The sequence below is a fragment of the Vanessa atalanta genome, chromosome 22 (genome assembly GCF_905147765.1).
Source record: "Vanessa atalanta chromosome 22, ilVanAtal1.2, whole genome shotgun sequence".
In the NCBI taxonomy this organism is placed as follows: Eukaryota; Metazoa; Arthropoda; class Insecta; order Lepidoptera; family Nymphalidae; genus Vanessa; species Vanessa atalanta.
In genome coordinates, this window is record NC_061892.1 from 8,369,711 (window position 1) to 8,385,853 (window position 16,143).

Below are 16,143 nucleotides of genomic sequence, written 5' to 3' on the forward strand. Positions count from 1 at the left end.
AATCTATTGGAAATGTCCTCACTTCAGGTTAAACCTTTGATATAGAGATGTGATGTTCGTTTATCGAGGTTGCCGTAATATCGATAAAAAAACGGTAAAGTGTGTTACAAATACTTTATTAAATTTTACATAATAAGAGATATAGGCAGGCAGACTAACAAATAAGCTACACCATGGTAAATGACCAAAACCGCTTTTAGACGTTGGCATTGTGAGAAATATTAAGTATCCTTTACATCGTCAATGAGTGATGCATTCCGTACTAATTGAAAAGGTAACAAACTAAAATATTATATACCTTGTCTAATATAACTAAGTCTTGCTGATTAGCGATTGAATATGTGATGAGTGGGTACTTTATATGTATTTGATATAACCGTTTATGTAAAGGGGCTGACTAAAAGCCACTCAGTACCACCCAATACTTGTATTACTTGGTTTAAAAAAAAAAGCAATTATATAACATCATTAAAGACAATAAAACAAACAAAATAAATAAATAAATGAAAGCTTTTGTGTCAGTAACGTTTCTCTTCAAAATGTATACACTTATATGATGCACAGGAATTTACAATATTCTTTATTAAGGTTCTTTATATATTGATCACTAGTTTTCTCCTAGGCTCTTGTAGGTCGTAGCTTATGTGGTCTTATTTTCTTAACGGCTAATTCGTTATCACACTCTCGGGACACTCAACAGAAGTGATCACTTACAAAAATGTCTGTCCGAAATACGGCTAACGCTGTGGGTTAGAGTGAGAGAGAAGGAGCCTGCCTGCCGCTGTGGTATGCGTAAGAAAAAAGGAATCCAGACAGACTGGCGCCGTAACGCGTTACGTAACGAAGCGGTTTACTCTCCCATAAGAAGTTATCACTTCAAAAATACTCTGGAAGACCCTGAGATGAGCGCGCTGAAACGAACTAATTATTCCGCTTTATAAGATTATTATAGATTAATTAGTAACACAATTAAAAACATTAGTCCCTTAAAATAAGTATTCGATAATTTATTTATCGATAAAATGAGTAAACGCCCCTCCTTACTAAAGAATACCTTTAACGAAGAAGTCGAAGTCTACGTTTTATTTTATCAAGTTTAAAGAGTTTTTTTAGACCAATTTAGATAAAATGTTGGAAAAAATACGCCAAATATTTTTTACGGGGCGGTCTTAAATTTATATTGGTTGGACGATCGAAAACTTTCCGCATTCTAATTTTAAACTTATATATCTAAAAAATATTAAAAATAAAATAATTTACGGTACAATTACAGTAACATATACATAAGGACTCTATATTATGACGTCATTTGCCTTTAAATTATAATTGTTAGGTATGGGTGAGTAGCCATACCTAACAATTATAATTTTGATTAATTAATTTAAGTTTGTAAGACTTTTTGCAGCCTCTATTGAGTAATACAGGCTGCAAAAAGGTTAAGCTTGTAGAAATCCTCCAACTTTTGGTTTTGACGTAGTCGGTATAATTTTAACATTATAATTAAAAATCATTGCAAGTATTCAGCTGTTTGGATTTCATGTTACATGTTATTAAGTTAGGAGGTTCAATCAAAGCAAAAGGTAATACAAAAAATTGTCTATTACACTATCAATACATTATTTTTTTAATTATCGAACGTAAATAAAATATACAAAAGTTAATCTGTCCCCATAAGCACAGCGGGAAATGTTTTTTTTTCATTCACTCGAACCATAACTTTTTTCATGTCAATGAGTTTAACTTCCCTCCCATACGCCATAACTTGATAAATCACTGAATCCTTGAAGAATATTTCCACTGCAAAATCTATTTGGAGGAATCGAAACGTATAGCAAATTGGCTTTGGAGATTGGCACCAACGCTTGATACGAATGCTTGGCTTTTCTTTAAACCACTTTTGTCTTTTGTAATTGAACACCCGAAAGACGATACATGAATATTCATAGTGGGAGAAGATTGTGAACTGGAAAAATAATTGAGCAAAATTAATTTGTTAAGGACGAGATTTATTTTTCTAATTAAGTGTGTACATAAAGTATTTATATATAAAACATGACTGACTTTACGAATTTACTGTCTCGTTAGTCTTGTGACTACCAATAAGGCCGCAGATCCCGGAGTGGGGTGAAGTGATTGGGTTTAAGCTCCGGGTCGGGCCATTAAAAAGTTATTGGGTTTTTCTGACGAGAATTTCTCAGCTGCTACTGTGAAATACTCATCAGGTCTGAAAGATTCTCTGAATGTAAAAATGCCTTAGAAAGCGTATAAACACTTTAGTCCTGTTTTTAGAATTAAGAAAGAGAGGGAAAAGAGAGTGTACCTGTGTTTGCGCACACATATAATTATTATAATATTTCCTGCACTGTTCTCTATTAACTCTTGGAAATGGGTGCAGTGGGCGAGATCGAGTTTTTTGGTTTAAGTTGTCTTTCTTTTTTTTAGTGTTTTTGTAGACAAATAGTTCAAGACTGTGATGTCTTACAAAGAGTATGTTTAAACTATTTGCACTTCCCTTAATGTTCCTTTGATATATGTAGCATATTTCTTTGTTTCATTGCAAAAGGTTATAAAATCAATAAAAGTTATATTTGATAAATGTAATTGTTATCGTTTATGCTTACGTTGTATCTAACCCGATGGCTCATTTTACTTGGTCCTCGTTCAATAATAGTGCGATCAGTAAATAGCTCAGCCTTTACTTCCTCGATATCACAGGGTCCATATCTTTGGACATTTGAAAGACCTAAAAGTGCAATTTAATTAGTTCCAATTGCATAAAATATATTTAAGAGAAATACCACTGATGACAATGACTTAAAATTTGATGGTAGGGTTTTTGCACGCCCGTCTAGGATGAAACCACCCACTAATCAGCGTCTTGCGCTAAACAACTACTTAGTAATACTTAGTAGTTATTGTTTGTATAGGAAGTGAACCAGTGTAACTATCAGGCACCGGGGACGTATTATCTTAGCTCCCAAGTTTTGTGGCGCATTGGCGGTGTAAGAAATGCTTAATTTTTTTACAGCCCCGCTCGTCCTCCTACCTATACAATAAAAATATATTATAGTTATAGGAAATTGCTGGCTAAGAGAAGTGGAAGAGGTAATCAATTTTGAATGAATTTTACTCGTACGAAGTCAGGACGGACAACTATCTTATATATAAAAATAGGTGTTGTTATATTTGTTTGATATCGTATGACCAAACACTATTTAAGTTGCTATATAAAATGTATATTTTCACGGAGAAGGTTTTTATGCTATCCATTTTATTGTAACTATCCACTAGACGGTGCTTCAACATTTTTACAGTTCAATTGATCGACTTGACAGTTGACATATATTATATCTATAGAAAGTTGAGTTCACGATGACGCACCCCACTTTTGCAATCGCTGAAGTGCAAATGTGCAAGAAAGCTGCTTATGTGTGTGCTTTTGTTACGCTCAGAGTATCTATGTGGGCAAACGCACACTAAGTAAAATGCAGAGATTCAAAATCAACTGGAACTATGCTCTACTACATAATCCCGATTTGAAATGTCGATGATATCTAATAAATGCAAATATTTTAAATTATTCTTTCATTCTGTCATATTTATAAATATTAAGAAATTAACATGATATACTTGTAGTGGTTAATGTTGTGCTTCTCAAATATTTAATATATCCACGACTTACTTCTACGTAGAACAATATGATTCTTAGATATCCTTGATATTGTTGGCTTCCCAATTCCCGCAATACTATTTCGTACCCATGGTCTGTACTGCGAATATTCCAGAAACCTAGATGGCGCTCGACAACCTGGACCATAAATTCCAAGACCTACCTGAAAAATAAAGTTCACGTTATTTTTATTGCATTAACTTCCAATCCTGTTTTTTTTTATTTCAACACACCAACACATCAGGAAGTTAGTTAAAAAAAATTACACGTTTTGAGTATACAATACCGTGTGTAGTGTGTGTGTTGTATTTAAACAATAAAGTATGCCTTAGTTTTTCGACTGTTAAATCAAAGCGGTGTTCAATTAAACACCCGACACTGAAAATCTATAAGTATGGTCGCTACTTTTAAACCTTTTTTAATTTGACTAAATGATATTAATATTAAGAAATATACGGTAAAAAATTTAACGAAACGTATGCAAACGAAGACACAAGCATTGTTCGTTCCAAATAAATTGTAAGCATACCAAGCTCCATTTATTATTCTGTCTCAGAGCCAGCACAGCTCCGCTACGCCAGATACATTCGGTTCCTGTCAATGCTTTCGCACATACCGTATGTATAGGCCACATTTTTTCCACATCCAACTGAAATAAGAATTTTTTTTTTGTTAATATGCAACGAATATACGCCTTTTGGGAACTCATACTATTAAATATTGTCTATAAATAAATTATTTTGTCTACACTTCTTATTTTGTATACACAGTTCTTTTTGATAATCACGATGCAAAAAAATATTTTTTTTTTTATGTACGCAGATTTGAAGCATAAGACACCGTGAATAACGCTTGCTTATATCAAAATTGTTTCATAAATGTAAACTAGCTTTAACATAGATATAAATATAAATGTATACAAATACAATGAAGTTTAAAAGCATATTTTTAAAATAAAATGTTTAATAAAAAAATTGAACAACACCGACGAGTTGAGAAAAATTAAAGCAGCTTTGATAAAAACGTTTCCACCTCCGATTTCCTGTAGAAGGTTTTGCATCGTTCAGGATCTACGTAAGCCATTTTGTGTATTTTTATAGCGGAACGCTTGCAGTCTGAAAATAAATTTCTTTGCTTACCAAATACATATATTACGGTAACCAGATAAAAGACTTTTTTAATCATTCTTATTTTTTATTGGCAGATAAAGTTGATGATATACAAAAATAAATAATCCGGTGCAACAAGGGTCATATTCTTTGTCCTAAAACAGTATAAGTCTAACATTACTAATATCTTCGATATTACGTAAAAAGGGCATATGTTATATATAACAATCAACGTCTGTTAATTTTTTGACATTGACAAAAGAAACCCGCTGACTTTCTTCCGCTGTTTCCCTCCAGTTCAAGGTATTATGTTTTCCGTACCAGTGGTAGTTTTTAATTTGAAAATCAATAACTGAGTGTAATGCTTCTATGTTGAATAAAGAATTTTGTTTTGATTCGATTCTTTTCTATTATGATTGCCAACACTAAGGATTATTGATATATACCCTTTTAGTACCAGACAATAATAAACATTATTTTCTATTTATCTCTTTCTGCATAGACTTTTGCTTCCGTGAACAAAAGGTTTATTTTATAGATCCGTTACATTCTGGTTTAACATTTGTTCCATAAAGAATGAGAGAATATATACATAATCACCTAAATTAAAAATAAGATTAATTTATGTCATGAATTATTTTGCACTTTCTAGTTCACACAAATAAAATTAACAACAAAGTTTTATAGTGATATAATACTTTGACTAGTTTATTTTGTGCTGTTTGTCGTTTTTTAGGATTAGTTTCAGCCGCTAAGCCCCAAATCCGTACTAGATAATCTATGTGTGGTTTGGCTAGCAAGTTGTAGATTAAATAACGAACTTGCAGGGGTAGACATCGTTCTACCCCGCGTAGGGCTCCGTTTTTTAAGGTTCCAAGTAAGCTTATTGTCTAAAGTTAAAACTAAATATTTTTTGCGATCTGATTTGCTAATTGTGTTGTTAATTTTTGGTGGTTCTGGTTCGTTACTTTATTTTTATTTTTGGCTGAAAATATTACATAACAGGTTTACATTTTCATTTACAAAAACACAAACACCACTATTACCATACATTGTGTATACAAACTGATCTTACACTTTGAACTGTATTAATTATATTTACAATGTTATTGTCATAGTCAAAAAGGGTGATACCACCATACCAGTCGGTATAAAGGGTAAATTCTCCTTAAATATAAGTTTACTTATATTATTTATATAAATTAAAAATAGCATGGATACAAGAATTGAGCCTTGCGGAACTCCGCACGTTATTCGTTTTCGGCTGCTTTGGTACTCGCCAATTTTGACTACTTGAACGCGATCAGTTAAACAGAATTCTATAAGTTCTTACGCGTTATCAGAAATGCCTACATCTTTTAATTTGCTTAGAAATATAGGGTAGCTAATTGTATCGAACGGGTTTTAAGTCCATAATTAATATTTTAAGTTAATATCATCACATAGCACATATTAATTAGATTGTTGTACTGTTTGGAATACTTTTTGTTCAAATTTGACGTAGTCACCATTATTTTGGATAGCGTTATTAGTTTGTGCCAATTCGCAGAATTTAGAGTAATTAAACATAATTTCTTAATAATAACTTTTGTTCATTTTTTTTTGTTTCTTGCTGACAGATGCCTATCTCGAGATCAATCTGTTTGTGGTCTGACAATATCGACATTGGTATTTATGTTATTGTATGTAATACAATGACGACTGGTTCGTACCCGCGGCTCTGTGTCGCTACTTTTTTTTGGTACGAACCAACCTTAGTTTTGAATTCCATATCATTCTAGGGTCTATAGTCTTTCTCTATATCAAATTTGCGCAGATTACGATAAAGTTATGATAGGATAATCTTATACATATAGTTTCCACCCGTGTCATCACCAACGTTTGAGGAGAGAGTAGAGACAGTTGTTTCTCAACACGTCATGAGTTCTTACAGAATAAGTGAGAGATGATACGAGATGAGCTATTAATAAAAAGCTACGAAAATAAATAAAATAATTAATAGTTTTGTAACTTTTAAAGCAGTTTATCGAGTTTGTCGAACATATTACATTGAACATTACCATCGATCGTCATAACGTAGAACAGCGGTTTCACCAGCACTCTCGGCGGCGCACATATCGGGTGCAAATCTGCAAATTAAAACACATCACGCCATAAATAACTACGTTATCGTCACACGTTGTCACTTTACAGCGACATTTGGTAACGAATTCATGTAATAAATGACGCATTTTAAAATGTTCACGAAATTGAAACAAATAGTTTATTGTATTATAGAACGGCTGATTTTGAGACTACTGGCAATTTTTTTTTTTTTATTTTGATACTAGGTTAACTAACAGACACATTCACTCTGATTTGATTCACCATTTATATCTATACCGAAAGGCAATATCCAACATTGTTTTATCTGTGCACTGATTAATCTGTTTGTCATTTTTGATCATTCTATTTGTTTAGTTGTGTCAATTTCTGTGTAATTAATAAAATGAACGAAAAATAAATCGATTACAACATTATGAAATCTGAATGAAGTGATCGTTGAAGCTATCAGTAGAAGGGTTGTGATTACTGGCAGTAGACTTTTATTTTGACCGTACTCACAAATTGTAAACTTAAGTTTCCCGCTCGCGTGTGAGGCTGGGGGACTCGTTAAATATCTTATGCCGTTTTCAGTTAACATTATAATTTGTTTGCAACGTTTCAAGCGTGGCAGATATTAGCTTATTTTCATATTATTGTTTAACAAGTATTCTCTACATCAACTTTGACTGCGATCAAATGCAATGTTCGAAAGGTATAATTGAAAATACACACTTCCGTTTACATTTACAAATATGGATATTTAATATATTTTACACGTCATTAAGTAATTCGTTTCGAGTTGTATCAGAGCTGGTGTGCTGTATGTAGTCTGCTTGAAATCCGGATGATAGCTGTAGTCTTTCACTCTTATGCCGGGATTAGAGCAATTACGTCCGAGTATTATCCTTGAACGAGACCTGAAAGATAAAATTCAATTATTTTTTTATATTGTAAATTTGCCACCTGATAGTAAGTGATCACCACCGCCCATAAACATTGACGTTTGGAAACTTTTGTGACTGTAGATACACTGGCTAATTCTTCCTTCAAACCGGAGCATAACAATTAGTAACCGGAACGTAACAATAGTTTGGCGATGGTAATATGCAAGCACATTTCGAAGTTCCTTTTAGCTCTTATGTCGATTTTTTTCGTTCGTTACTACTAAAACCTGAGATTAATAAAAACAAACAAAATATATTGGGAAATATAGCTTGACTGAATGGAAGGTGATAGTCCAGAGGATTAAACAGGTGAAAAAATCACGGGTTTTTTTAACTTGGTGGTAGGTCTTTTTGTAAGCCCGCCTGGACAGGAACTACCTATACTAAAAATGATTAAGCTGTAGAGTTTGTTTGTTTGTGGGAACGAGCTAGTATCAGGATCTAACATACTGATATTTGAAAATGAAAACATTGCTAGGCATGCGTTAGATTAAACTACATATGTAAACATTGTTCTTTATGTTTTATATAAATATTTTTTTGAAACACTTATGAGAAATAAGCGTAGAAGAAGCGTAATACACTGGTGTTTGAGTCACATGGCACGTGACTTGATTTTGACGACTTTTTTTATATATGTAAGTATATTTGTGAGAATACTAGGGGCATAGAATGTCAATTGTATAGTTATTTTCTTAGAAAGAATCAAAGAATAGTTTATTCAAGTAGGCTTTTACAAGCTCTTTTGAGTCGACATTTAACAAACTATATTATGTGAAGCTAGCACCGGTTCGCAATGCAGATTCTACCGAGATCCGGTATGAAACTCATTAGTTACTCTTTTTCAACATTTAAAAATAAAAATTAATGTTAGTTAAATACAATTATATATGTTTGTAATATATCCTGCCTGAAAGTTAACAAGTATTAGCTCCGCGCTTTTTTATCATCAATATGATCTTGTATTAAATAATATGCCTTCCTTACCAATGTATTTTTTACAAATCATTTGAATTTATGAAACGGCAAAGTTAAAAATGGAATGAATTTTATTATAGGAATGGATACCTTGCCCCAAGAAGGATCTGTTGACTTTGCGGAGTCGGAAACTTGGCGTTATAAGTTTTTGCTTACTTCTCGTGTTCATACAATGATTATCACTGATTCTATCAAAATCATCAATGTTACTGTGAATATACTGTGACGCAACAGTGAGTATTAGGAATACTTTGTTAAAGACATCGCGAAGAGAGTCTCTAGCTCCATGATTATAAATAGACGGGACTGCTCTCTTTTGTAAAATAAATACAATATAAATATATAAATATAAATCAGGTTCTTGATTTAATTTTTGGGGGTTATAACAAATAAAAGAACACAATATTTATACTCATATTATAAATGCGAAAGTAATTATGTCTGTCTGTTTGTAGCTTTCAAAGCCGAACTACTGAAATGAATTGGAAGAAATTTGATATAAAACAGCCTTGAACTCATACGAAGGACATGCTACTTTTCATCCCTAACAAATGACGATAAGAGCCGAGATGGCCCTGTGGTTAGAACATGTGCATCTTAACCGATGATTTCGGGTTCAAACCCAGGCAAGCAGCACTGAATTTCCATATGCTTAATTTGTGTTTATAATTCATCTCGGTGAAGGAAAACATCATGAGGAAACCTGCATGTGTCTACTAATTTCAATGAAATTCTGCCACATGTGTATCCACCAACCCGCATTGGAGCAGCGTGGTGGAATATGCTCCAAACCTTCTACTCAAGAGAGGAGGCCTTAGGGAGAGGAGGCCTTAGCCCAGCGGGAAATTTACAGGCTGTTAATGTGTAATTCTAGCACGTTGAACTAAAACTGGACCTTGAAATTTTGCTCTCCTCACCTCAATGATGTCCAGCACAGTAAAACGATAACGCAACGAAAGTTGCATGCTCAATACATATAACATAAGTCGACACACTCATTAGTGAGAAACTGTAACTTCCAGACTGTTCCTCGTTCATATTAAAATACATTTTCAATTAGAGTTGATAAACTAACAAGCAAGCTTGCGAACAGCCCGCGGCGCACTCAAACCTGCTCTTTGACTGCTAGTTCTGTGAACATAACTTTGTTTCGCTACATCGAGAACTACAATTTAAGAATTCATAAATTATTTTTAATGTGCAGATGTGTAAATCAAAACATACTTTGTATAAGTCATAGTTTGAATCACTATTTTCAAAAGCATTTCCGTTTTTATTACAATTAATTAAGAACATTTGATACGAGTATATTAAAATATAATCTGTACTTAAGATCCTTAAGAATATCAAAGCGGACAGACGTGCAAACTGTAATGCACAACAGTGTGCGAGAATGTGGGAGCACCTACACGCATCAACGGTGTGTATAAATCAATGGGCAGTACCGTACATTCGCGAAATTACTCGAGTGTATTTTTATAGTGTGCCCCGGGCGTTAAACCGCGCCTACGCTTCTACAGATATTAGTTACCGGCTCTAAGTTTAAGGTATTTCTAAATTCTTTTACATAAATAGTACATAAGCTACTACTATGTAACAATAATAAATAACACTTTTATACTGATTTTATTTGAAATGATTTTATATTCTTCATGAAACGCTGATGGAGTAAGAATTTTTGTGGCATAGTATTCTATTAATATAAATATTTTTTTTTAGGCAAATTATTTGTCAATTAGATCATATTGACGACTGGTTTTACACTAAGGTCGATCAATTATTAATATTTCCAACTATACAATAGACATGCTTATAACAAACAAATAAATTTACGACAACACACACTTAAATCTAATACTAAAGCAAATATTACAATTCTTAAATTGAAATTTACCAATCAAAATGTATACGATTAATTTATTCCTCGTATAGGCAAATCAACAACAAGACGATTACAGACAAACAATTTTGACAATGAATTAACGCGATATCATTGGTCGAAATTTGGAATCATTTAAGATACGTTTTGAATGCAAGAACTTTGGGCGTAAAATTAAAGTATATAAAAGTAGTGCAATGGAATATAGTATTATATATTATGAATTTATTCACGCACTAAGATCCCCCTCTACGTTGAATTATTACCGGCGTGCATTAGTATGAGTGTGGTTCGTGCTTACAGGACGACGTGGGTAAAGACAGCAAAAAACTACAAATTAGATTATTTTTAGTAAGATTATTTCATGAAAACGCCTATTATTTTAAGGTGGTGGGGAGGGGGGGGGGTGTTATGAATAAAATTATAACTAAGAACTGCATGTGCATAATATAGTAGAACTGTTTGCAAATCACATGAAGTACGTAAATCTAAGTTTTGTTTATTTTTAGTATTCCTTCGTCTGCAATAGCCTATGGTTATCCTTTCGCCATTAAATTAGACACATCGTATTATCTATCAAGGGATAGCTGCCACCTGAAATCTCGTTTAGGTAATTTGTCGATGTCCATCGCGGATGCAATGACAATCTGTTTGGTCACGAGCACAACTGACGTCGTGTACAACGTATCATCTACAAAAAAATACAGGTTAGTAAATAATGCGTATATCGTAACTATTAATTAGAGTTATAATATAAATATATTCATTTATTTTTGGAATGTCAACAAGCTTTACAACAAAAACGTCCCGATCGTGACTTATAGCAATCCATACTAATATTATAAATATAAATAACTCTGTCTGTTACGTTTTAATATATAGATAATATTATTGCTACTTTTTATTGCCGAACTTGATGAGCAACTTATAAAACGCGAGCGATGCGGGCCACAACTAGTAGTCATAAATTGACAAGAAAAATATAACTATAGAAAAAATAACTGAACAAGTAATGACAGTTACTGAAAGGTCAAAAAACTCGAGTATTTCATAGAGTCCCGTATAGTATTTTCATTTTTATGTGATATTAGATAGTTATTTAAACGAAACTGATTAAAACCCTCCGTTTGTGATCTAGCGTTGTGTTTCTTTACTGACCCAAAAGGAAGGGTTCTCTACTAAACATCGTTGAGTTCGTAGTTTTTACATTGAGCACAAATTTTCGGAATCATTTATTAGAAAGAACATACCCAGTATATAATATTATATACGTTATATACGGCCGACATTTTGATGAACCTTCTGGGAAAAGTGATATGTTTATATAGGATGTGTCTTGTTTAGTTTTATTACAATATAGAAATTTATAATGTATTCAGTGGTTTGTTAATGGTTGGTGAAATATTTGTTTATCATTACGATAGACCAGAGCAGGGCAGAGCCCAAGGAAATTCTTTCATAATTAAATATTTTTTAATTAAATGATATCGTAAATGATTGGCGATTAAGAGAGTAAAATTATGTCTATTTTGTGATGGTTATATGTTTGTGAAAGAAGACATTGCTATGGATACATGGAAAATATACTTGGTTTTAGTGGAAGAATTTTAAAGATTTTTCTTAATAAAATAATAATATTAAGCGATTATTACTTAACTTTTTACTTTATTTGTGAAATTTCATAGAATATTCTTTGATATTTAATTAGCTACCAGGCCCGGCTTCATTAAAGGCCGTCTGAATATAAAGTTTACGGTATAATATACAATTCTATGTGTCGACACATTTTTTTGTGACAGCAACAGTCATATAATTCAACCAATTTACACAAAAAATTATGAATTTTACAATTAAACCTTCTTCATGCGTCAATCAGTCCTTTAGTGAAAACTGTATAAAATTCTTATAAGGTCTTTATTTTATAATATGTAGTGATGTAATCTGTCGAGTCTGTATAGTTGAATTTGTAGTATACGTACTTATAACTGTAAAATTACATTAGAAGTGTATTTACTTGATGGATAATAGAGAACTCCAAGCCAAGGATAAGTTTCGATTTTGGCCATCCCCTCGTACACCACTTTTATAGGCGATTTGTCGATACCACAATTGTTGTATAGCGTTTCGTTACTGAATCTGACAGCTATAAAAATATATTTTGTTATTAATTTTAATACAAAACTGACATACAACAAAACAATTTTTTTATAAATATAATTTTTTTCAATTTTTAAGATGTATTCAACTTTCCGCGGGCGTTTCAAACACATCTATTTGTATTTGCGGAGATAGGTGATATAACGTCACGTCCCACACTGACATTAGGCTTTAGAAGGACTGCATCACGATATGATCGTATCGAATACGTAACATTTTTTTTTTCTTCAACTCAAAAATCTTTATTCAATATAGAAGTGATTACACTTGCGTATTGATAGTCAAAAATCTACCACCGGATCGGAATTTAACACCTCGGACCTGAGAAGAACCGGCGAAAGAAACTCAGCGGGACATTTTTTTTTCTTTTCTAATTTGCATGTGCAATAATAATCATATTTTATTGTATTGAAAAATACTAAAAAAGGTATTCAGCTAAAATAAGCCAAAGATTCCTACTCAATTTCGCTACTTAATATTTCAATGTTAATAAAGAAACTTTTTATAGATAGCTCAGAAAAAACGAATAATACCAAATTCAGTATAAATTTATACCTAACTTTATTCGGTAATCGAAAAAAATAACAATGTAACTCAAATGAATACATTTCACGAATATCCACGATTTAAATGGCTTTGTGCAATCCTGTCTGGTTACTTACTAACCAAACAGTACTTACCAGTACCAATACTTAGTCTTGTGTTTATTTGAATTGAAGGGCTACTGAACCCGCGAACAAGGAACATGACATTTCTCAAGATGGCGCATTGCGCGTTAACATACAATGCAAAATAATTAAACTTACATAAAGTTTCACATGAAATAAATATAAAAATAATACCCTTCTATAAAATGAAATGATATAAAATTGTAAACAAAACAAAAGAGATAAATAAAATATTAATATTATACCTCCATTTCCGAAAAATAAGCCGTGCAGCATCGTAATGACTTTCACGAATTCCATTCTCTGATATGTTATTTGAAGTCGATTATTAAAAATACTATCAGAATAGTGGATTCATATTTTTGTTGCTTTAATTATTTTTCATTGTTGATTTAAATGTTTATAATATTGTTACAGTAAGAGTATTTAAATTAAGTCGAAATAGCGTAACTACGAAGTGACTGGAATTTTCTTTAAGACAATTTCAATTGTTTTTTGTAATTAGATACACATGTTTTGTGTTTCAAACGTTCCTTGTATATAAAACTGCGGTTTGCTTCTTTCTATATTTGTAAATAAACTGTCTGTTGATTATAATCAGTGGAATGTTATTTTCGAACATAATCTATATGAATATTATAAATGCGAAATTATAAGTCTGTCTGTTATGCTTTTACGGCCAAGCCACAGGACCGAATTTTATGAATTTTAGTATGAAGCAAGCTTGAAACCTAAGAATAGACACCGTACATTTCAGACCTAATACCTCACAAATAAATCCTAAAACGCGAGCGAAGCCGCGGGCGCCATTTAGTATAAAACATTTCAGTAAATAAGTAACAAAATAATTTCCGTTTATGATTTACTTTCAATACTCCACTTCGTATAATAACATAATACATTTTGTTTGGAAATAATAACAAAGAACAATTATTAATAAACATGGATATATATCTGTTTTATTAATAGGCTTCGACGCTGATCTACAATGAAAGTTTGCACATACATTACATGACTAGCTGCTTGATGCCGTTATAACACATCTACCTCTATGCTGTTCAACCGATCGCCATAACAATAATTGTTAAACACACACGAGCAGACTGTCTGCTAGGATTCCTAGTCTTATATAATAAAAATGACATCGCTCATATTTCTTGGCTGATTGGATCAATCGAGATTACTGAGACGAAATATATGTCAGTGGAGTGGTGTGGCGCCATTTAAAATCAGGCTGTGGCTACCCTGACGCCGTCAACAGCCGTACGCAAGTCTGACGTCACAATGAGTCAGGCTTAGATGAGTCGTTAGACAGGCAGCAATCAAAGTTAAGAGCTAGCGCAGCGCGACCGTCTCTGGTTGATTTTGGCTAGTCTTTGAAATAACTTACTCTCCGTGTCGATAATAAAAGTTTATTACATGAGGATGCCTATCATTTCGGAACCCGATTAGAATACTTTCCCACGGAGTCCGAGAAGCCGCCTTCTTACGACATACATATTTTTAAACAAGAATAATATTAATTTAAGAGCATATTATTTATCATTAACTACACCGATAACAAAATAAAGAAGATCTATTTTCGTACAATCGCTTAAGTCAGAAGAATATTATTACTACGTACCTACTACGTGTTAAACTGGTGTTCATTCATTTATTTATCATACACCAACGTGCGACCAATCTAAACTGACACGTCCAGATCAAGAAATCGTTTATAAAGATTCAAACTCTATTGGAAGTCTAAGCATTTGCAGTATGTACGCGTTGATCCGTCTTCGTGCTACAGGCACAACGCAAGATAGAATTAATCAGCATTTCAGCATCACAATACAACGCTGTTGACAAATCAGACGCATGGAATGCGATTATACGCATATCTTCTGCACTCTTTGAAAACTCATTTCGTATAAGCGGGTAGTTTAATCTCGCTATTCCGATACGTTTTTCTTTAATCTTTAACTAGTTTATCGGTTAAGTGGTGGTACTTATCTGATCCTATGGCTTCGTCGCGGCACGTTCCAGATAAAAGATAACGACTTCAGTCATCAAGTGCGCTTGGTTTGTAAAGAAATAAGTTATCACAGATAGCGGTGTACTAAAAGTTCCTTTTTCAATACATTTTAATATTCCGATGAAAGTATTTCACTGTATAACTTTAAATTTTATTTAATCATCTGTTACTACAATATATTTTGAGGATTTGTTTTTTATGATTTATTGGTTTTATATGAAATAGACTTTTTGGATAAATATATTTAGATTTAGGCTCGGGTTCCAACGTAGGACTGATCAAGAACAATAATTGTGGATACTAACCCCATTATAAATCTGTATTTTTTAAAGTAGTTAAGCCATCGTGAATAATATCTATTTACGATGGCTTAACTTTTGTGCGATTACTATGCTCCATATTCTGTTCAAACTGGAACAACCTAGAGGGGTTACAGTGAACCCCGTTAGTTCCGGCTATTTTTAGAGGCGGAGGAGAATGTGAGAATGCCTCCTCTCCTGTATTCTTCACCGGATTTGGTCAGCGGAGGCACTCTTCTTGGGCTCCCGTTCCGCGGCCTTCTTCTGCTACATGACACGCATAAAGAGACCATCTCCATCCAGCACCTCTCGCTGCCAGGTATTGCATTCCATCTAGACA

General features: G+C 32.9%; 1 protein-coding gene across 1 annotated transcript; it reads right to left on the reverse strand.

Moving 5' to 3' along the window:
• Positions 1-1,657: 1,657 nt before the first annotated feature.
• Positions 1,658-4,753, reverse strand: LOC125072609. The gene is made up of 5 exons (XM_047683240.1): positions 4,703-4,753; positions 4,200-4,319; positions 3,683-3,833; positions 2,634-2,743; positions 1,658-1,963 (listed from the first exon to the last, which is right to left on the reverse strand). Exons 1-5 carry the CDS (start codon positions 4,751-4,753, stop codon positions 1,658-1,660), a joined length of 738 nt encoding a protein of 245 aa, XP_047539196.1.
• Positions 4,754-16,143: the final 11,390 nt, after the last annotated feature.

Bases quoted from the DNA above. Each gene is read 5' to 3' on its own strand.
- LOC125072609 (XM_047683240.1), bottom strand. From the start codon at position 4,753: ATGGCTTACGTAGATCCTGAACGATGCAAAACCTTCTACAGGAAATCG. The intron at 4,320-4,702 runs GTGGAAACGTTT...TTCTTATTTCAG, and splicing joins CCTTCTACAGGAAATCGGAG to TTGGATGTGGAAAAAATGTG. The intron at 1,964-2,633 runs GTTAGATACAAC...TTATTTTTCCAG, and splicing joins CAAGTAAAATGAGCCATCGG to TTCACAATCTTCTCCCACTA.